This window comes from Eleginops maclovinus, chromosome 15 (genome assembly GCF_036324505.1).
Source record: "Eleginops maclovinus isolate JMC-PN-2008 ecotype Puerto Natales chromosome 15, JC_Emac_rtc_rv5, whole genome shotgun sequence".
NCBI classification, from domain to species: Eukaryota; Metazoa; Chordata; class Actinopteri; order Perciformes; family Eleginopidae; genus Eleginops; species Eleginops maclovinus.
The window spans coordinates 4,129,972-4,152,807 of record NC_086363.1 but is presented as its reverse complement, the minus strand read 5'-3'; the positions used below and the strand labels follow the sequence as shown (position 1 = coordinate 4,152,807).

General features: G+C 42.6%; 2 protein-coding genes and 1 long non-coding RNA gene across 3 annotated transcripts; 2 read left to right on the top strand and 1 right to left on the bottom strand.

Annotated features, from left to right (window-relative positions):
- Positions 1 to 665: 665 nt before the first annotated feature.
- gareml (GRB2 associated, regulator of MAPK1-like) lies at positions 666 to 11,874 on the top strand. The gene is made up of 7 exons (XM_063902003.1): positions 666 to 1,025; positions 4,240 to 4,380; positions 7,467 to 7,597; positions 7,673 to 7,838; positions 8,011 to 8,855; positions 10,352 to 10,521; positions 10,770 to 11,874. The coding sequence occupies exons 1-7, from the start codon at positions 914 to 916 to the stop codon at positions 11,350 to 11,352; spliced, it is 2,148 nt and encodes a 715-aa protein (XP_063758073.1). The 5' UTR covers positions 666 to 913; the 3' UTR covers positions 11,353 to 11,874.
- LOC134876833 (uncharacterized) lies at positions 11,432 to 13,330 on the bottom strand. Its single transcript, XR_010167500.1, has 3 exons — positions 13,264 to 13,330; positions 12,585 to 12,708; positions 11,432 to 12,477 (listed from the first exon to the last, which is right to left on the bottom strand). It is a non-coding gene; the product is annotated as an uncharacterized LOC134876833 (long non-coding RNA).
- Positions 13,331 to 13,472: 142 nt separating this feature from the next.
- On the top strand, positions 13,473 to 19,590 carry hadhb (hydroxyacyl-CoA dehydrogenase trifunctional multienzyme complex subunit beta). Its single transcript, XM_063902004.1, has 16 exons — positions 13,473 to 13,701; positions 14,903 to 14,969; positions 15,171 to 15,212; positions 15,334 to 15,430; positions 15,553 to 15,597; positions 15,820 to 15,919; positions 16,108 to 16,195; positions 16,354 to 16,541; positions 16,674 to 16,854; positions 17,069 to 17,190; positions 17,518 to 17,597; positions 17,687 to 17,734; positions 17,898 to 17,985; positions 18,209 to 18,283; positions 18,696 to 18,860; positions 19,158 to 19,590. The coding sequence occupies exons 2-16, from the start codon at positions 14,909 to 14,911 to the stop codon at positions 19,191 to 19,193; spliced, it is 1,416 nt and encodes a 471-aa protein (XP_063758074.1). The 5' UTR covers positions 13,473 to 13,701; positions 14,903 to 14,908; the 3' UTR covers positions 19,194 to 19,590.
- The last annotated feature ends 3,246 nt before the right edge of the window (positions 19,591 to 22,836 follow it).

The following is a 22,836-nucleotide window of genomic DNA, read 5'->3' as shown; positions in this document are numbered from 1 at the left end:
ATTATATTGCATGTATGCTGATGGTATACATTTAGTCCATATAGTATATAAGTAAATTATACTGGATTACTTCTGGGAAAATATTTAACCTTGAAATTGGCCAAAGATTATAGAGAAATGTTTAAAAAAGAAATCAGTATTTTATACCCTTCTTGTTTTACTTGAACTTGTTTCAATTTGAATTATCTTGGCTTTTTAATGATGATGTTAAATGTATTTAAATGTAATTTGGCATGTCTTAATGCTTCTATTGCTTTTTTGTAAAGCACTTTGCATTGCCTTGTGTTGAAATGTGCAACATAAATGAACGTACCCTGCCTTACTATTCCTGAGAACATATTTGATCATACAGTTTACCAATCGAGTAAATGAACTACCCTGTAAAAAGCCAAAAATAAATAACTATGGAATTTATTAAAATTAGTTTACGGGAGGCCAAGAAATGCTGAGAAATACTACCTAGAATAGTGCCTGCATCGTTCACCTAACCTGCCTCCCACACACCAGATTAACCTCTGTGGACAAAGTGGTGCAATACTTCATGAGTAAACATGAAGCTTCAGGGCAGAGTGTCAAACAAATAAGCTTGGCCAGATAGAAAAGCACGCTTCTTGATATATGAACGCCGTTATATATGATAATAAACTCGTTTGTGTTGTCTTGTTCTCGCGTATGTGTGGGGGTGGACAACTACTGAATGACAGAGAGGGAGAAAAAGAGAGAAAGATCTTACTCTCCCTCCCACCCCTAGTGCGCACCGACTGTGACTGCGCTCCCTTTTTTCCTACATTCAAACATGGCGAAACTCTTTGCCATCATACCACCACCATCTCCATCTCCATCTCCACCACCACCGCTATTATCTTCCCCGCTGTCACCACCCTTATCTCCGGTAGCGTGATGACCCGTGAGGATGGAGAAGTTGTCGGCGAGCCTGTCGGAGATCACTTGGAGCCCGTTGGCGCTGCCTTTGGACGCGGTGGTCAGCAAGTTCCGTCTGCCTACTCTGGTGCGCCTGGCACACGGTAAGAGACTACGGTAACCGGGCGAAACCACCGTTAGATAACTTTGAGCACTGTTGCATTGGTTTTTACAACTGTTAGGTAGCTCTAACGTTCCACCCTCGTTACAGTAACCATGGCAGTAAGAATATTAGTGACTATGATACCGCATCCAAGTCAGGAAAACCGAACACATCTTCATGTTTTATCGAGGTGGATGTGTTTTACACGGCATTTTCAACAATAACGACGCAGGGTGTGAGAACAAGTGTAGCAATAAGCAGAAAAATCTCCACAGTATCAAGATGGGAGGAAAAAAGTATCACTTCCGGTCAAAGCTTTCAAAATAAATCCCCAACCTTGAAGGCATTAAAAGAGAGGTAACCCCTTTTGTAAGACTAATGAACACTTTTCAATAATAGAGTTACAACATAAATGTAATCAGTGTTTAGTAGCTAAAAGGGTACGTTTGCATAATCTTGGCAATATAAGTTCTATTCTCTCCAGCAAACAAATACAATATATTTTAATTGGGATTAATAGTCATACACGTTTAAAATAGAAAATATGTACATAGATGGTTGTGTCTTCTGAAGGAAATATGGACAAATAAGTGCTGCTTATCTTTCTGAACTGCAGTGGTAGATCACAGTCAACACACTTGAGGTTATGACCCAACTTTGACATCATCCCATGTTAATGAATGATAAATTGTAACGTTTACACTCTTTCGTTTAACTGTACAGCAACTATTAACAGCACTATAATGCTTACCATCATTTGAGGATGGTGAGGTTTTTTACTAAATGACCATTAGAGATTAGTTGTCGATAAGTATTATGCGTTATTCTTCATTAATGAATATGAATAATAAGTTCCTGGCAACTGAGTGTTTTGCTCATGTAACGTCACTTAATTTGGCTAATGGGTTAAAACAAAACGTTGCATAATTGCTCTAAACTAAAATAGCTTTATAGTGCATACATTATTCATAATAGTTTCAATAAAATTGGCACTGCCTTTCAAAATACAAACAGAGACTGATTGTAGTTTGTTATACTTTATCATTTGTGTTTGCAATGTGTTGTTCATTATTGAGGCAACTATAAGAAAATACTTGGAGAAGTCAAAATATTTTATATATTTTTGAGGGGAAAAGTATAACATCTATTGGCATATTTGGTGCTCTTATTTTGAAACTACTTGCGCATTATTTCCGTTATTGTTTCGTTTAAATCTGGCTACCTTGATGCAGAGCAGCATTAATTATCCTACATCGACTTATTCAGTTCATACACCAACCAGCGAATCAATGAGTGACTTTAAGTTTTAGTTTTCATTGAATACGTTTCATGTTTTTCCGCTAACATGATTCTCTCAGAGTCGGTGTCTTCACTTTGGGAACGGTCGCTGGCTGTCATGGCCAAAGTTGTTCCAGTCCAGCGACTCCCGGAAAGCCACAAAGTGTCTGTTGTGTTGCTCAAGTGCTGCTCAATTCTTTTCATATGTAAATGCTGTAATCTGTCGGTGAATGTGATGAATACTAACGAGAAGCGATGAGGAGGAAAGCCTCCAACTTTCCTTCGTGGGCAGAAGCGCGCACCCGAGCCGTGTCCGAGAATTACGCACCTTACATGGGGTGGCGCGCGTGTCATTGAGAGCACCCGTAGGTGTTTATTAACTGCTCTGAAGTTAAGTCACAGATGCCTGCTTGTTTGCACAACCAGCCAAACCAGATGGTGGTTAGTTATTTACAAGAGAGCATGATGTCAGTATTTCATGCAAACAACAACGATGTTTATCCGCATGGAGAGAATGTGGTTCACTGGAAGCCTTAGTGAGTGTGTGGGGTGTGATGGAGGCTACAATACAATGCTATGAAATCAAATACTAACCGTACAGATCCAGGAAAACATTTTCTCATGCAAATCAAGTAGAATGTGCTGTTGTAGTAACCAGTAGAAAGTAAGCTGTACATTAACTTATGCTGTAAAAATCCTCAAAGCAGTTTTGTATTGTTTCATACTCTACTCAACGACATTTCTGAAGGAGTACTGACTTTTTTGCTTCACTACGTTCATGAAAATCCTCAGTTAAAAGATAGAAATATATAAATATGTAAAGTTGGCATCCATCAGCAGCAATGATGACATACTGTTGGTTCCTCATGTCATTATTGAGAGTATGTTTGGATTATTGGTTTGAAATGAAATCAATGATAAACTAAAATGTCTTTTAACTCTCTTCCATTGCACCTTTAAAAACATACTTTGGGGTGTTTGCAATGGCTTCTTTTCACAAAGACTCATGGCTTGTTGCATCCAGCACCCTAATGACTAGTGGATTCTTGCAGTAACTCATATAAACAGCAATGTTTGTGAGTCATCCAGAGCAACCATATTGTTTATGGAAAATGGCAATACTGTTGTTTACAATTCTTGCTTTGAACGGAAAAGAGTCACATCCATTGTTCTGGGCTGATTACAGAAGTTTTATCGATGAGGAATAAAAGTTTATTCGAGTAACCACGCAGAACATAGGAAAATCTGTCTTTCTGTGATTTGGGCCTAAAAATAATTTTACATTTTGACATGTCATCTCATCTGTCCGGTGTTTGTTTTCAAACCGCAAACTATCCATGAGTAAGAAGAGCAATACATGTGCATCAATGTAATCTGTGTGTGAGTGTGTATGTACCACTGTGCTATCAGCAGAAATCAATGCTGTTGTGCTACATGATGGCTCAATAGCTGTGTGTGTGTGTGTGTGTGTGTGTGTGTGTGTGTGTGTGTGTGTGTGTGTGTGTGTGTGTGTGTGTGTGTGTGTGTGTGTGTGTGTGTGTGTGTGTGTGTGTGTGTGTGTGTGTGTGTGTATGTATGTGTGTGTGTGTGTGTGTGTGTGTGTGTGTGTATGTATGGGGGCTGTGTAATAATGGGTTGCCAGTTATATACCGGCATCCTGATGAGTAGGTTAGGGGTGGTGAACCGTCCCTTATAGTGGTAATTATGGACATTGAATCCTGCATGTGTGTGTGTGTGCTTGTCTGTGGGGAGTGTTTTACATTACATAACATAATGCTGACGTTTTTTTCCAAAGTTACTTACAATAAGTGCTTTTCATTTGCTGAGTGTGTGATCTTAGAAATTAAAAAACAGTTTTTTCATTATGTTTCCTAAAGCCGGTAGATGGTTTGTTAATCCTAATTCATTCCTCTGTGTGTTATGTGTGTGTGTTCCAGGTGAATGTGTGGAGGGTCTGTCGGAGGAGGATGTGGTGCTGTTACACTCCTGTCGTCAGTGGACCACAGTGACTGCCCACAGCTTAGAGGAGGGACACTACGTAATTGGACCTAAGATAGACATCCCTCTGCAATACCAGGGTGAGCGCACACAAACACAACACACATATACTCTGCGCATGTAAAGAAGCACGCCCACAAACATGCTGCTCAGTCCAGGGTTTGTTCTCACTAAATCCCACTGGGGGGGACACATGTCACTAACAGCTCTGGCCAAGTTTAACATTTTCCACTTGCTCTATTTTTGTTGGAAGAAAAGGAAACTAAACGTTAGATGCTAAAGACATTAGGACAGCAATGATAAACTGATGGTGGCAAGTAATGTCTGGCATGCTCTAAAGATAAATGAATGATGTACAGTAAGTTCAAGTTTAGTATGTTATTCCAACTTGAACCCATGAGATATGTCTTGAATGAACACTTAAGGAGGGGAAAGGTCTTCCATTTGTTGATTAACGGAAATCCATCATGAACTTGGCAGATAAAATGAAAAAGATAACATGTTTAAAGTAGGACATAACAGAGGAGAGTTATTTCGAGAATCAAGAAACGAGTCCCAGTTAAAACTAGGAGATGGCCCTATTCAAAAGTATGTGATATACATGGAATTTTGGCTTTGAAGAGACCTGGAACTTATGAATACAGAATGGTACTGTCAGAAAATGTGGAGTAAGATTAGTTTAACAACTGCAAAGTAACTTAACAAGAACCAACAGGAAAACTCGTCTTTTAAGGGTTGATAAAATAACTTCACGCCCCAACAGCTAGGTGCAAACATTTAAAGTACATCTTGGATTAGATTATCATTTCCAACATGTGCTGTAAATGTTACATTTAAGTATATTGATTAATGCGGGGACGAATACTCACAGCTGTAGAGTGTAGATGTGACCTTCTGAGTCCTCCTGTCCATTGGCCTGTCATCTTCCTTCTGAATGAATCCAGCCAGGATGACCTCACCGGAGCTCCATCCCATTGTTGAATCTGTATGACCGGTCGCGTTATTCGCTGTGTAACTGGATCCTAATGCCTCTTCTTCATTGTTTCCTCCACTGATGGGAGTGCTGATGTCACCTCACACTGCTGCCGCCTCTCAGGCTCCTTTACAGAAGAAGGGGAAAAAACAAAACCCTTGAGTGGTAGGGGGTTTGGTGAGATCATTGCCATTTTAGCATAATATTGGCAATATTAGCAGTTAGCAGCAGACGGCTACGTCCAGCATATATAATTGTAAAAGTGATGTTATTAATAGGAGCTGTCAGGAGGTTTCATTATATTAGATAGGCTTTGATTTTGCGATAATGGCGGTCCAAGCAAAACAAATGACTGTACCCACACCCCAGAAACGTGTGGCTTGATATAAGGCTAGCTGAGTGTAAATTCCCAACGCGAGGGGAACTGGCTTTATGTGCAGAGTTGGTGGAGGTCAAAAATATACCTTTTGATAGCCTTTTTTATGTCTCATGCTAAACATCTCCTCCTTAAGCTCTGCTGAACCTGTACTGATCAAGGCTGATTATATACTTTACTATAATTTGTCTGAATCCCTACCCGTCATGGTAGTTTATTGGGGTCACAATTATTTGTTTTAACCATAATCTGGCTATCTGAGGAGCAGATGGATTTCTGAAGTGTCGGCCCAGCTTTAAAAAATACAAAGCAGCAGGTCCATGCTTTGTGTGTGTACATTTTGCCAGCTTGCATGTCTTTTCTAGGTCAAAGTGTGCAAAGAACTAAAATAGTTGCATGATGCAAATGACAGGTGAGTCGTTGTTGAATCAGAGGCCATCGCCGGTGATGAGCTAATGTCTGTGAGATGACTTCATGCAGGAAGTCTAAATAAGCTTAGGAGGAGAGCAATATAGGTTCCTCCCTGGGGATAGACAACAGGATGCTCCCTCCTTCTTATTCTCTCTCTCTCTCTGTCTGTATCCTCCTCTGTCCATCAGTGAGGCAGTCAATGAAGACTGAAGGGTAGAGGACAGAAAAGCTGAATGAATGGGTTTCACGGAAGCAAGTGGCGCCACTGCCACCCTGTAATGTGAAGCTGGTGACCAAAGCCTGGTGTGTGGGAGTTAAAAGTCTTCTTCTTGGAACAACATTTTTCTCAGAGTAATAGCATGTTTATATGTTGTTACATCTCAGTTCAAGCTAAATAATCCTCTCACTTATACAAGTTTCAAGGATGGGGCTGTAGTTTTGTTTGATACAAGGGTAATTCTGTTTAATTTCCTCTTCAGTCCTTCTGGGAATGTTGGTGGTGGGTTTTATTGAAAGAAGCACTCGCTGGTATTGTTCGGTGGGTGGAGGCTCCTTATCCTGGGGGCTCTGTTTGAATTTGAAGGCGGGGGGTGGAGGAGAAAGAGAGGGCGAGAAAAAGGAGGGAGGTGCTGGCGTGGAGGATGGTGGAGTTTGGTATTCAGCTCTGCCTTCCAGACAGAAAATCTCATGTCACTTTCCCTCACCCCCACAGACTCTGGGAGCCAAGGAGAAAAAAGGAAGATCCTTCAAGGGTTGCATTAGCTAAATGCAATTCTAGAAAATGATAAATAAGAGGAACGGATAGTTGGATTGTCTGCATTCCTAAATGGTTCTGTACAACCTTAAAAAGTTGCACAAACCCTAAAAAAGTGGTTTGAAGAACACAAACCCAGTAACTGGAGTCTATGAGTGTAAAAGATTTACAGACGGAGGAGGGGATGAGCAAGAGGAAGAAAGGGTGAAAGTGTGCGAATGTATGTGTGAGTGTCTCCATGGTGATGTGTCTCTGCTCTGCGTGAGAATGGGGTTCCTTTATTGGTTGCCATGCCAACCCCGTCGGCCGTTGATTGGCGGAGTGTTGGTGCCAGGTCAGAGGTCATGGAGGTGCTTTTGTATTCTCCTCGTCCAAACAGTGTCTCCTGCGGAAGTATGTGTTTGAAGTAGGACAGCAGGGAGGAGAAAGGGAAAAATAAAGACAGGAAAAAGACAACCTCTCCTTTCCTTCTTCCGTTTCTCCTCTTTCCTTGCCCACCTTCCTCTTCTTTTGCCCCTTTTCTTCCGTCCTGCTCTTTATCCTGGGCACCCTGTCTTATCCTTCCCACACTTGCTTTTCCAACTGACTTCCTTTTCCTCTCATCTTCGTACCTGCCTCCCTCATCCTTCTCCTCTCTTTCTTTACTCTGTAGGGAAGTTCAAGTTGTTGGATGAAGACCGAGACGTCAGGGATCCAATCCAGTATTTTTCCAGTGTGGAGGAAGTAGCTGGAGTCTTCCCTGACCGGGTCTTTGTCATGGAGACGATCACTTTCAGTGTCAAGGTTTGAGAAACATCCTGCTTCAAGTGTCTGTCATGCAATGTCATTTCCACACGTTCATACATGTTTATGCTGCAGGTGGTTTCAGGGGAGTTCAGTGAGGACAGTGAGCCCTACAGCTTCACTCTGCAGGCTGGAGATGAGCTGTCGCTCATGGGGAAGGCGGAGCTTCTCTGTGCCACGCCATCTAAGGAAAAGACGGGACTGACCGCGCTCTTGAGACGCCTCGGAAAGACTCCTAGAAGTACGTAAAGTGGGACTGTTGAACTATATGTTTTATGGAGTGCTTCATCATCACGGAATGAAGTGTTCATTCATCACCCTGTCTCAGTATGCATCCACATGTGGTCTCAATCTGGCCTTTACTTCCTGGCACTCTTTGACTCTTTGGCCTATCCTCCTCTCTGCCTCTCCAGGTAAAACTCCCTGCCTGGTCTGTATGAACCACCGCACCAATCAGAGCGTAAGCCTACCCTTTGGTTGCCGTGGGCGCTTTTGCACACGCTCCCCTCTGGAGCAAGGCATGCTGGGAGGGGAGCACACGGTACGCAGCATCATCGAGAGGGTTCGCCTCCCCGTCAATGTGTCGGTGCCTACACGACCCCCAAGGAACCCCTACGACCGGCATGCTGTCCGAGAGGGCCACCGCTACAAGCTGCTCAACATCGTCAGCAAGACAGTGGTGCTCTGCATGGTGCTCCGCCGACAGGAAGTCTCCCCCTCCCACTTCCTGCTGCTACGCTGCATGCCGCGGTTCAACGTGGCCGAGGCCTCGGGTCACACAGCCGCTCTGGAGAGCCTCCTGTTGAGACACGCCTTCGACCCAGATGCCTACTCTCGAGCTGTGAGGGAAACCAGGCCAGAGCTGGAGTGTATGACAGAGGAGTGTGTGAGCCCGCGGCGCTCTCGCATGTGTGTGTCGACTCAGGACTCCTTGGCACCGGCACTGCAGCACCTCTCCATGTGCGGGTATGGGGGTGGGGACGGCCTATCACAGCGCTGCAGGGACTCTCTGGGAGAGCGGCTGGGGGAGGGGCCAGGTGAGGAGCGGGAGTATGTGACTCCCGAGTGGACTGATGCTGAAATGAGGACCAGTGAGGAAATCCCTTACGAGGAACTCTGGACCAATCAAAACGCAGAGGGCTTGGGGAAGGAGCCGAACCTCATCTCCTTTCATTCCACGTCCTCATTGGACGGGTCTCTGGGTACCGTGGTGACCAGAGTGTCTACCCCACCGCCTGTACCTCCCAAATCTGATGCTGTGAGTCCACGTCTTCGCCTCCTGTCCTTCTTCTTGTCCTTCTGTCTCTAATCCCTCATATCCATCCCCAGCAGCATCCGGCTGTTAAAGTCAGGATGCGTGGTTTGAATTATTCATACGTAACAGCTTTTAAATCTCACTGGCCACACACACACACACACACACACACACACACACACACACACACACACACACACACACACACACACACACACACACACACACACACACACACACACACACACACACACACAGATTTCCTGGAAAGTCTGCCACACTCACAGCACATAAATACTAACGAATATATAACCAGTGACGCAGCTACACCTGTGCTGGAATACAAACTGTTTGAGCAAGTAGCACAGAGGCTGCTTAGTCCTGTGTTAGCGTGCAATACTGATGGAGCCTCTGGTCTTAATAATGACTACATTATTATTGATTTCACGATGAAAGATGCTTATAAAAACAGCAGTCTAGCTATTTCTGTTACAGTTGAAATAAAAGATTGTGATTACCATGAATCAGCTCTACACTGAAAATCCATTATCAGTCAAACAGGGAGGAGGGTGTCTGCTTTGTCTCGTAGTGTCAGTAATCGTCAGGAAAGGCGACAGGACTTTTGCCCTTTATTAAAGAGATAAGCGATAAATGTAGGGTAATTGTGTGAACAATATAAAAGTTGTTTGAAAATAATGTTAACCTTATCTTTGATTGAAAATGACCTGGAAAGCCAAAAAGCATCACTTCTTATACCAAATGTTTTCATGTTTGATTTATTGATAACTGAATAATTGAACATCAAATATTTCTTAAACGCGTTTAAGACATCCTATTTTTTTATAGGAGTATATTTTTAACTTGAAGGTTGTTTGTGCGATAACAAAGCTCAGTGTAAACATAACACTCTCTCCCTCATGTTCAACTGTAGTCTTTATAGTTCATCTACACAAGACATTCAAACTGAAAACAGAGCTAAAAACAAGGTTTCTCACTTGGAATTTTTAAGTTGTTCTTCAAGGCAAGTGTTAACATGTTTGTGTTTGTGTGGGGGGGGGGGGGGATAATCACACTTTGTTTGGCTTAATTAAACATTTTCTGACGGCAGCTAGCAGCGGCACACAGAGAGTGTGTGGGTGTTGAAGTCTGCGGTGCAGCTGGATTATACCCTGCCACACACAGTGTTCTTCATTCCCTGATATGCAGTCTGCCAAGACAGTGTGTGTGTGGGGCGGGGGGGGGGGGGGGGTTTGTTTGAGGTGTAAAGGTCACCAAGTTTGACATTTACCAAGCAGAACACAGAGACTAGCCAGCGCTCGCACACACGCACACACACACACACACACACACACACACACACACACACACACACACACACACACACAAAGCCTCCCGAGTAGTCAAGTTTTGGGAGTTAACTTTTCTGCTGTTGTAATTCTCATTGTGCGTGTGTGTGTGTGTGTGTGTGTGTGTGTTTGTGTTTGTTTGTTGGTGTGTAGGTAAGAGAGGAGTGTCGCTACTTGATCGCCCCTCCTGTTCCCCCCCGCTGCTCTAAAGGAGGCTCCATCTCCAGTCCGGTCCCCAGTCCTCCTGTCCCACCGCGGTTCCCCAAAGCCTCCACCTCCCCGAGGCCCAACCTCTCCTTCTACTCCTCTGGACTCAAGGACAGGTACAGTAGGAGGGCGCCGTTTTTTATTTCCACCAATCAGCAGCTGGCGATGTGCTTTCAGGTGAAAAGAGCAGAATGAATCAGGTTTTTCTAATCAAATGATGCGACCAAATCTCCTTACTCTTTGAAGAAGTTGATGGAGGGAAAATATTAACTTAAATTTAGAGAAATTCATGATTCATGGTTTCACCTTTGATTTGGTGTTTGGATACCAAAAGCTTACGTCACTTTCTCCTCCTCTGCTCCAGCTGCTCGCCCTCTCCAGATGCCTCCCTCTACTGTTACCCGTGCTCCTGGGGGGATTGCCCGGCCCCTAACCCCGCCAATCCTGAGCCAGTCTCTGCCAGCACTGCAGACACCACCGCCGCTCCTCAGCCAGCACAGGCCACCTGGGCCGAGCCGTGGGTGGACTCCTTCACCCCCTCCGGACCTCGACTCAGGCCTCCACAGAGTCGATTCGCTCCTTTTGGGGCGTTAAACCCCTTCAACCGCCAATCCCCCTGCCCCTCTCCTGAGCCCACCCCCAATCCCACGACAGATCTCTCCAGAGGTGCAGAGGGAGGTGGGACGTCCACAGGGGTCACCGAAGGCCCTGACCCCACCTGGCGGCCTCCTGCTGACCTGTCTGTGCTGTCATTGGAGGAGGTGTCTGCCTGCCTGCGGTTCATCGGCCTATCAGAGGCAGCGGTGGGCGTGTTCCAGAGAGAGCGAATCGACGGCAGCCTCCTGGTGCAGCTGACCGAGGACATCCTGTCACATGACTTCCACCTGAGCCGACTGCATGTCACCAAGATCACACAATTCATACAGGGCTGGAGGCCCAAGATCTAACACACACACACACACACACACACAATCCTGATAATGTGCCTGTTGGCTTCTGAGCCATCCTGAATGTGCCTTTCGCTGTGACCAAGTGGCTGCTGAGCCCCACTGACTGAAGCTGACACTTTGCTGAAGAAAACCACGCCACCCTGTGGCCAAACTGTAGAACTGACACTTGAGTCTCAGCAAATTCCTGTCTGAATCACAGACTGGGACTAGTTTACTAACAAATAGCTACATCTTTATTTACCATCAACAATGATTTTACACCCACACAAAAATATGGTGAATTTGACCTGTAAGGAATTTAAAGGTAGGACATATAACAGCTCAGATGTAACACTGAACCGTTTCCCTGCCCGAGTCTCATGCACAGCCTTCTTAATTTGTTTTTATTTCTGTCTCATTTGTGACGTGAAATTGGCAAAAAGATAAAAAGTATTAGATTTGGAGTTTGTTGTTGGAGTTAAAGTTTAATGAGAAAAGTCTCAAAGTCAGAAGCGCCCAATAAAGTAATTGTTGAGTTTGTGTTACTGATCAATGATTTACTGAACAGTTTCTTAAGGCTATTATGTGCGTTGATAAGTGTATTAACAATTACCATTAAGGGTAACATGAGACGTCCTTCTTTCTGTTGTAGGAAACACAGATGTGTTGCCATGCTATAATAAAATGTTCGACTGCGTCAGAAATAGAGTTCTCAAAATATACCTCAGATATCATTCATTTAGCCATGCGTAGTAATAAATTAAATTACATCTGTATGTTCACATAGCTATATGTCCACTTTATATGAAATGTAAGGTGCAGTAAAGCGTAAGAAACAGGGTGAAAGGTCCAAGTCTCCATCAGAAATGTAACAATCATAAACTGATGATTCACTCCAGCATATACCAGGAGATCACAGCAGTGTGGTACGGCGATGAAGAAATGTCACATTCTGAAAAATACCCAGAGGATCCACAAGCTGGTGCACTAGACCCATCTTCATTGCTTTATCTGCCCTGAGGTTCCTGCCTGTCAACATCATTTCCATACATCATGGGGGTTGCAGGTATTGTGAGGTGGCATTCCCCCAAGTAAGGCTCTTGACCTCATAATGTGTTGCCTTTACAAGCTCCAGAGCGCTTGCTGTCGTACAAGTTTGAAGGGCAAAAATAAACACATTTTCATTTAAATCTAGGAGTGATCACACATACAAGTATTAGGAATCTCTGTTAAAGCCCTAGGAAGCCTACCTAATGTCTGCCAAGGTGATGATGCAGCCGGGCTTGCTTGACATGAAGACAGCACATTTCACAGCTCTGTTTGACCACATCTCCATCAGACTGAGTCTGCCACAACAGTGTGTTCACCTGGCACCTGCACGCACACACACACACACTGGGATTTATCATGTCACATCTCAGTGAGAGACAGGTAGTCAAGACTGTCACACAACACAATCCCTCTGACATGTATGCATTGCCTCTTACTCTGAAATAAACATACAAACAAACTAACCTAATGTTTTAAAATGTAATCCTGTCCATCAATTTTAAAAATAGAAAAATAATACTAAAACCTTCACACTGTTATTAGCTTGTCTTCACAGTCAGGCGACTCTCTGACATGGTAATAATGATGATGATGAAGAAGATATCAAGCACTCTTTTTTTTTTTAAAGTAAGCATTACACTGGACACAACAATTAGGGCTTTTTAGTACAATTAAATACAGTTTTAACCACCTAAGTAATATATCCAGACCTTTAACCATTCTCAGTATAGTTTCACAAATGACTTTTAATCAGTATTAAAAACAAATACTGATAGCTTTAGGCCAGTCGCTAACACCAAGCAGGCCTACAATATCAAAACACCATGAACATTTTCTTCAATTAAACATATGTTTAAATATTAATAATGTATAACATACCTAATGATAAGAGATATATGGTAGTTGCAAACTCTATAAAGCTCCGACAGCACCAAGTAATCTTCACCTGAAACTCTTCAATTACAACACCTGACCTCGCGCACAATTAATACTCTGACCGTTGGGGGCGCGAGAGTGCGGATTACAATATACGCCTAAATACTGCCGTTGCATAAAATGTTCTTATTCTCAAGGAAATCTTTTCTATTTGACAAAAACAATATTAAACAATGTCCATATAACAGGGTTCAGTTAAAAAAAAACTCCTACACAAAAGCAAGTATACACCCAATAATTACTTGACCGTGGTTTTCTTTCAGGCGTTATCTTGGTCAGCTAACACAAGTGTGGGTCCTTGAATGCGTAGTCCGTGTTAGTCTTGTGGAACCGATCGTTTGACAGGGAAGAGGTGTCGACGGAGACATAACACAAATACAGGTAAGCCACAAATTAACTATCCATATTAGTAAGACTAGAAGACGACCAGACATTGTAGAAACTCTGTAAATGTGTTATTTTTCTTAAAGCATAGCGGAACAGTTCAAAACTGAATGGAAACTTTAGCTAACATGTAGCTACGTAGCTTCACTAGCTTGCATTTTGCTTTGTTTTGGATTCAAACATGTGTCTTCTTTATCTGTGTAAATGTAACTTTAAGGCACTATGTACCTAATTAATCTGTAGGCGGATCTGAGCCTGTTTTACTACCGTGATCCTGACTTTCTGTGTCTGTCATTCTCCAGCAGAGGAATCTAGGTGAAGGGTCAGAGACTGTAGGGGGGTTGGGCTTCGTGACCGTCATTGATATGACACATTGTCCCATATAATAAAACATTTGTAAAAATATTAAATTATACACGTCAAGTGCAAAAGTATTGGCATCAAAATATACTTCAAGTACCAAAAGTAATAATTCTACAGTATGGCTTAGATCAGATTTTAAAATATTAAATGTTTGTATTAATTATTAATATTGCACTTGGTTGTAAAGGTTATTTAAATTACTTTCTATACTGCTTGTATACTATTGTTTGATTTATATTCTGTGAAGTGAAGTACATGTACCTCAAAATTGCACTGAAGTACAGTACGTGAGTAAATGTACCTAGTTACATTCCACCACATATATACATTATAGATATTCCTGGCCTTTCTAAACTGCAAAATAATACAACAAACAATTACAAATGTCATTAAAGTTATCTACTCTCAACAACTCCAGTAAGTTTGTTATGTCTGGTAAATACAGACACAAGTCACAGGGGCTTGAAGGACCTTTGCCCTACCGTAGATCTGAGTACTACCTGAGAGGCTATGCAGGGTGGTTGTCACTCTCCAGGCTGCACTGTCAACAGCTGATATTGGTAATACAGTTAAAACTGTCTTAGAGAGGTTTTGATTTCACTGCAGGTTTATTTTGGATGTGTAGTTTGAGGTGCTATTGAACTGTATAACTATATACAGAGTTATGGTGGTCCCAGTTTGCTTTCCAATGTTTTACTAAAGAAAAACCAAACTGGTAAAACCAAGGATTTACATGTATTTGTATATGTTATTAATTGTATACAGGTTCATGAACCTTTTCATAACAACCCTGGTTTATGACTCTGCATTAACATAACAGTTTCTCCCTCTGCAGAACATAATGGCCGCCATGTTGCTGAACACAATGCGGAGCGGCAGCCCTTCCTGGGCGGTGCGGTTGGGTAAGTCTTCTATCATTTTATTTGTTTTACAGAATATCGGATTAATAAAATCCTTATGCTGTATAATATATATTCACTTAATCATTTAAGATTTCCCTCCAACCGAACATTTGGTGGATTATTGAAATAGAAAATAGATTAAATCAAAAATGTGATGATTCAATTGAAGTTGATAATATATTTTTTCTCTGTGTTTCTCAGCGGCGCGCTCCCTCAGTACCACGTCCCCTCTTCAGGCACAGGGTAGGTCCTCAATCTAAGTGATATGATTTGCAATCACATTAAAATCCAGATTATAGTTTGGTGTTTCAAATACAAATCGACTATCAGAGTCTAACTGCATGATGGTTTTCGATATTTTCAGTTCAGACAAAGAGTAAAAAGACCCTGGCTCGGCCCGGTATGAAGAACATAGTTCTGGTGGAAGGAGTCCGAACCCCTTTCCTGTTGTCTGGAACCACGTACGTCTCTGCATTTTACTTATGGCCTACTTCAGTGGCTGGAGCCTCTGGCTGCCATGGCTTTGGGGGGGAAGGGAAATCTGTTAATCCAAAAATTATAACCTTTTTGTTTGTGTTTACAGATATGCTGACCTAATGCCCCATGACCTGGCCAGAGCAGCTCTGCAGTGAGTGTTATCCTATCACACTATCAGATATAATATATATAGCCGTTAAAACATATTAATGCGTCTGTGTCAGACAAGGGGAGATATAGAGGAACATTGAAGCAATAATCTAACGGGGGTTGGAATATTTTTTTCAATGTCTAATCAGTCTCGTTCCCCAGTTTTTTCAATCTTAATAAAAAAAAATGTGTGGTTTAAAATGTTCCGTTTGGGTTTCCCCAGGGGTCTGCTGCACAAGACAGGATTACCCAAAGATGCTGTAGACTACATCATATATGGAACAGTCATTCAGGAGGTCAAAACCAGCAATGTAGCAAGAGAGGTAATGTCTCCCACACAAAATGGCTATATTATCACACGCTTCAGGTGCCTTTTATATGTTTCATGTAGTCTCTTTAAACTTGAGCTCCGAAAGCTAATTACTAAGACATTCAATTAAATAAAGGTGTTTTTAGGACATATTCAGGACATACTTTTATGCAGCTTCTTTTTTTTCTCCTGTGATTGCAGGCAGCACTGGGCGCAGGCTTCTCTGACAAGATCCCAGCTCACACCGTTACCATGGCCTGCATCTCCTCCAACCAAGCAATGACCTCAGGTTTGTCAGGGGAAGAAATCTCACAATCAGTCACAAGTGATTCTCAAAGAACACTACATCATAGCTGCACACAACAATATGGTATATTTTGTTATCCAATGGAGAAAAAGATGTACATACTTTGTCTGACCTTTGTCTGCCTCCCTCCTTCTCTCCAGCTGTAGGTCTGATCGCTGCGGGACAGTGCGACTCTGTTGTGGCGGGAGGCGTGGAGTTCATGTCCGACGTTCCCATTCGTCACAGCCGTAAGATGAGGAAGACCATGCTGTCCCTCAGCAAAGCAAAGACCCTCGGCCAGAGGCTCAATCTGATCGGCAGCATCCGGATGGCACACCTGTCCCCAGAGGTGTGTATATCCACGCTAAAAATCTCTTTGTTTGTTACATTTGATTTGCAACATCAATAATCACACTTCTTCTCTTGGATCCTGGAGAAGCAGGACAGTATTTCCTCCTGAAACTTTTTATTCTGTGTGTAGCTTCCTGCTGTGGCGGAGTTCTCCACCGCTGAGACCATGGGCCACAGCGCTGATCGTCTGGCTGCTGCCTTCGGGGTCACCAGACTGGAGCAGGACGAGTTCGCTGTGCGTTCACACACACTGGCCAAACAGGCCCAGGACGCCGGTCTCCTGGAGGATGTCATCTCCTTCAAAGTGCCAGGTAAACACCGGTTTCACTCTTTAAACTGAGATACGCGAGATCACACATCGAAGGGGAAAGGATGGTTGAATATGTTCATTGACAGAGAATGTATATGTAACTAATTCAAGAATCATATTACTGTTGTAGACAGTCATCAGAATAAAAAGACTCAAATCTTATTACATTTTATTACAGAATCCTCTTTAATTTACTTTTTTTCCCTCTTTAACAGGTCGTGATATTGTTTCCAAGGACAACGGCATCCGTGTGTCCTCCATGGAGCAAATGGGCAAACTGAAGGCCGCCTTCATCAAACCTCACGGCACAGTCACTGCCGCCAACTCCTCATTCTTGGTAAACACACACACACACACACACACACACACACACACACACACACACACACACACACACACACACACACACACACACACACACACACACACACCAGGCTCAGTGTCCTTAATTCCTCTACTCTGGATCAAAAAAACCTCCAACATAGAACTGATGTATTTGCTTATGTGTGAAAAGAACCCACAATGCTGCACACACTTAAAGCTTCACTTTGTGGCTGTTTGCATCTTCTCTTTTTTATTTCTTTAGTTAAATACAGTAAAAATGGTCCATAGCTCAAACTATCTCCCCCTATTCTCTTTCACCTGTTTTTCACTGTGTCCTCAGACTGACGGTGCCTCAGCTGTGCTCGTCATGTCAGAGGAGAAAGCCTTGGCAATGGGCTACAAGCCTAAAGCCTACCTCAGGTCTGCATGCTCTCCATTTCAGAAGATTGAATTCCCCCTAATGAAGCTCTTTCAGAAGTGCTGATCGTATTATTTTCGCATCCTTGCAGAGATTTCGTCTACGTGTCCCAGGACCCCAAAGATCAGCTGCTTTTGGGGTGAGTTTACACATTTTGATTAGCGGAACATTTCAAAGACATTACTTGGGTGGATTTACAGTTGTGGAAGTTAAACTTGTTCTTGTGTTGTAAGATACTTAACATCTGTTATTGGAAGCATAGATCATTTCATTTTGAGATACATGGCCCTTTTCTCTTCCAGGCCAACATACGGTACACCAAAGGTCCTGGAGCGCGCCGGCTTGAGCATGAGTGACATCGACGTGTTTGAGTTCCACGAGGCATTCGCAGTAAGTTATCACAACTCATTTAAGTGGGAAAATATACATGAGGTTATGAAATGTTGGTCCTGTCAATCTCAAATATGTTTAAAGTAACAGATGTGCATTTCTTTAATTATTCATTTGAATCAATGTTGGAGTGAGATAAGTCTACTGCACTCTTGAATCAGTTGAAATCAATGTGTTTTCTGTCTGGTTTCGATGGTAACTCTTATATTTGTGTGTTTTTCAGGGCCAGATTATGGCAAACCTTAAGGCGATGGACTCAGATTGGTTCGGCCAGACGTACTTGGGCAGGAAATCAAAGGTAAAGATAGCTGCTGGTCATACATCACATGTAAATGAAATGTATAAATAATATGGATGTACTCTCACACAAATGGTAAAACCAAAATGAAAAAGTAGAGCCCAGTTTGCACGTTTTGTTTGATTTGGAGCGGAATATTAAGCCAGTCAGTGAACATCAATACAAAAAAGTTGACAAAATGTCAGTAATGAAAATCTAGGAATAAATGAAAAGCAATCTGGAGGGAAAACCTGAAATACAGTTTTCAATTATCCATCCAAACTTTAACGTTTTCACAATTGTTTTTGATTCTAATTTTGAAGAAAGACATACTTCAGTCCTGACTAAAAGTCTATTGTGTGTGTGTGTGTGTGTGTGTGTGTGTGTGTGTGTGTGTGTGTGTGTGTGTGTGTGTGTGTGTGTGTGTGTGTAGGTGGGAGCTCCTCCCATGGAGAAGTTCAACCTGTGGGGAGGCTCTCTATCTCTGGGACATCCGTTCGGAGCCACCGGCTGCAGGCTGGTCACCACCGTGGCTCACAGGCTGAAGAAGGAGGGCGGGCAGTACGGCCTGGTGGCGGCTTGTGCTGCTGGAGGACAGGTAACAACAGAATCACACAAGACACAACTGACTCCTGACATCTTCACAATTTAAAGTGTTAAATAGTTAGAAATCACTGCCTCAGATGTAAAACAATAAGTATAAACAACATTTGCAGCTGCATTTTGATATTTGCAAAAATGTACGCTGTAGTGATTGCAATGATGCTATTGTAATTAGAAAATAGATTTCTTCCAGATTACACATTTTAAAAGAGCATCTCTGATGAGATCAAAGTCATTCTTTTATTCTATTTGTTGTTTTTTTCTGACAAACTTGTATTCTTGTGTTTTCCAGGGTCATGCCATGGTGATCGAGGCCTACCCCCAATAAAAACACTGAAAACCCCATCTGTGATCTACAGGTTCAACAAGATGGACACACACACAAACACACTCACACACACACACAGACTAACATCCAGACAACAGAGTGTACATACTAGCACCGCTTTGCCTTGAGGAGTCGGATACAGTATGTGAGTGCGTTTTAGGGATATTGTGTAAATTCAATTTTGCCTAGTGGCCGTTAAATTATAGCAGAATGTTGCTGATGAGTTTATGGACTTGGAGAGGCATCATGTCAGCGGTGTCACCGTGCCGATTGTAACATAGAAAAACAAAAGCACTCAGAGGAGGTACAGTGATCCTAATGTTTATATACGCTGTAATATTTTTGTCTTACAAACTGTTGGAAATAAAGGGTGTGGTAACCACCACTCTGAAACTCATTTCTTGGCCTACTGTTCCTATTTGTCGCTAGCTAGTAAAAAGTCATTTTACTGCTTTTCGAAGCTAAAAGTTTACAATTTACTTAACAATTAATACCTTTGACTAAACAATCTGCAGCATTTCAGTTGAATAAGCCTCTGCTTCATTACTTTGTGGGCGTAGTTTGATCAGACTTGGACATTTTACCCAATAACTTTTATTACGGTTTGACGTAATTCCTTTTTTTCATAATGAGATCTGCCAACTTCAGACCAGCAAAAGAGACATAGATTATACAGAAACAACCCGAATTGTTTCAACTTCAGTAGAATATGTTGTGTTCCTATGAGGAAACATCAGGGCTTTGGACATATTCTCCTAAATGAATGGATTTAGCAGAAAAGCTAACCATTTGTTTTACCTCACCACAGTAAATAATGAAACCAGGGCCTTCATGTGTACATTGAGGTAGTTATGTTTCCACTAAATTAAGCTAAGATTGGAATTGTTGGTTTATAAAACATAGTTACTCTGACTTATTTCTTGATATTTTCTTACATATTGTTCTGATTGAAGGCTATGATGCATGGACAACAACTTCAAAAAACGATGTTTAATTCAGTAGGGACTGAAACTACAGCAAGGATTAGATCAATGTATAGAAAGCTTTGTGCTGCAGATAACAACAACAATGAGTTTTGGGGGGAGAGGGGGTGTACAGTCTGCTCTTTTTAATAGATTTTAAAATTTGCATTGCCAAAATATTTAAGCATTTGCATCCCGGCCTGTGTATCAAGATGTGTCAGCAGCAGACGGGCTCTGGATTGCCGTGCGCTTTAATTGATGGTGAATAATGCTGTCTGCCTCTGACAGGACGACTGATGTTAATGAGGAGGTAAAGAGGGATGCTTCCTGGTGATTTAGAACAACATGAATATGGAACATTTAGGAATATGGCTGCCGGGGTACTTTAAAGTTCAGGGTGCGACGTTGTTTTCCTGAAATTTGGGGTTCATATCGTGCAGAAAGCCAACTTTTACACCTGCTTAAGTGTTTGTGTAATTGACGGCGGATGGGTAAATTTATATCAACACTTTGCCTCTTTTTTTTGCTTTGGTGTGTACAATCCCTTCAGCGCTCAGCGGGGATGCTGCTCTACTCATCACACACACACACACACACACACACACACACACACACACACACACACACACACACACACACACACACACACACACACACACACAGAGGTTGGGGGAGCTTGTTAACCTGACTTCAGTCAGACACTTCCGTTTAAAATGTATTTAAAGATGTAATTCCTCCAGTTTAAGAAATCCGTGACTCTGAGCGGTAAAGAGTTGATTAATGCAGCCGAGCCTGTCACACGCGGGCTGCAGGCGGAGGGCATAAAACCAATGTTTCACTGCCAAGGCAAAACGGAGCTCGAATGTAAATAGCGGGGAGAGAGAGAGACAGAGAGGGTTTTTGTGTTTTTAAAGCTTCAAAACCGCCTCAACCCTGCGAGACACCGGAGACACGCAGACACACACCGACACGCCGACATCGCGGGCCGCCTCCCTGCCTCAGCGGGGCTTTGATCAGACGGAAGCTTTTATGGGGAATGACTGGCGAATGCACCCGCTGCTGTCACTACAAATCTACCTCACCGAGCGCAGGGAAGCAGGGAGGAGAGAGGAGGGGAGGAAGGTGGGTTCACGGGGAGAGGGGGGGAGGAAATCGGTGTGCAGCGGTGTCTTTCATCTCGTCCTAGCCGCCTCACGCGGGGCGGCACCTGCTGAAAGCTGCACTTGACTCACACTTCCTCCACTTGCTCGTGCGCTCGGTGTGTGCGTGTCTGTGTGTGTGATGTTAAACAAGTTTCGCAGCACGGTGCTGTAATGTACCCTAACGCCTGTAAGGAAAATGCTCAAGGAATGTGGTTAACAACCTTTTTGGCTCTTGACCCCACAATAAAAAAAAAATGGCGCATCTTATAACTATATAATAAAAAGCAATACTAAATTATCCAATATCTCACCAAGACACATCAAACATAGAGAAATAAGTACAGATTTCAGTATAAGATTTTCTTTCTATCCTCTCCCATGAATTGTCTGACGACCCCTCAGATGCTTTTGGCGACCCTCCAAAGGGCCCAACCCTAGGTTTGGAACCACTGCTACAGGGTCAGGGTTTGTTTTTTTCACACTAAAAAACCCAAAAGTTATAAATGAGTAAAAACCCACTCACACCCTGCTCAGCTTGGCCTTTAACGTTGTTTTAGCTCCAGACTGCTATTAGGCCACATGGTTAGCTTTGTCCTTCAAAAGGTAATCTTGTGGGTTAAAAATAAGCATTCATAAAACAGCTGTAAGAAGCAAAAGCTCCAACATTTACATTTGTGGAGCAGATGAAGATACCTATCAATATTGCTTTTCACACAAAAATCCAGGGTTAAAACTTCTGTCGGCGGGGGTGACAATGTTTACCATGTTTGAACGACATTTGCAGTACAAGTGTAATAAATCAGAATGTCAGTTTCTACCATTTGTTGATAAGATCTTCCCTTTTCTCGTCTGTACTGTGTGTGAGATTGATGCTTAACCGGTTTTCCATACAGCTGTCTTACTGTAAGTGTCAAAATTGAGTGTGTGGGTGTGTTTGATGTTTAAAGTGTTGTTATTAACTGTACAAGTGACAGAACTCTGCCAGTGTTTGTGAGGGAGACACCTTTGATGACACATGATTTAAAGTTGTTGCAGGCCAATGACACTCAAAGTGTGTGTGTGTGTGTGTGTGTGTGTGTGTGTGTGTGTGTGTGTGTGTGTGTGTGTGTGTGTGTGTGTGTGTGTGTGTGTGTGTGTGTGTGTGTGTGTTGCACTTCCATATGGCTATTAGATCGCTGTTTCAAAGTATAACAATGCATACAGCAGGCTCAGTGATATTACACAGCATTAACAGTGACATTTTTAACTTTGCGGGTGTGTTGATATTATACAGTTATCTACCCCATAATACTAACTGTTCAGTGCTCCTGTTATCTGAATCTTGCTGGGAAGACATCTATACACCGTTCGAGGAGTGAAGAAAGCATCTAAGAAGAGTTTGATGAAGCACGTTTGATCATATCTCAGTCAGATAAGTCATTTTCAGTACTGCTTTTTTTGTTTTCTTGCAAATACATGTAATGTGATTACAAGAACACACTTTTTATTACATGTGCGTGTGGCATGAACACATTGAGATATCTCTACTCTTTAAATGAG

What these genes read in the sequence shown, in the direction of transcription:
- gareml (XM_063902003.1), top strand. Translation starts at nt 914, where the DNA reads ATGGAGAAGTTGTCGGCGAGCCTGTCGGAGATCACTTGGAGCCCGTTG. An exon ending in CGATCACTTTCAGTGTCAAG is followed by an intron (nt 7,598 to 7,672) that starts GTTTGAGAAACA and finishes TTTATGCTGCAG; the next exon opens with GTGGTTTCAGGGGAGTTCAG. An exon ending in TCCTCTGGACTCAAGGACAG is followed by an intron (nt 10,522 to 10,769) that starts GTACAGTAGGAG and finishes CCTCTGCTCCAG; the next exon opens with CTGCTCGCCCTCTCCAGATG.
- hadhb (XM_063902004.1), top strand. Translation starts at nt 14,909, where the DNA reads ATGGCCGCCATGTTGCTGAACACAATGCGGAGCGGCAGCCCTTCCTGG. An exon ending in CCAGCAATGTAGCAAGAGAG is followed by an intron (nt 15,920 to 16,107) that starts GTAATGTCTCCC and finishes CTGTGATTGCAG; the next exon opens with GCAGCACTGGGCGCAGGCTT. An exon ending in CCGCCAACTCCTCATTCTTG is followed by an intron (nt 17,191 to 17,517) that starts GTAAACACACAC and finishes CTGTGTCCTCAG; the next exon opens with ACTGACGGTGCCTCAGCTGT.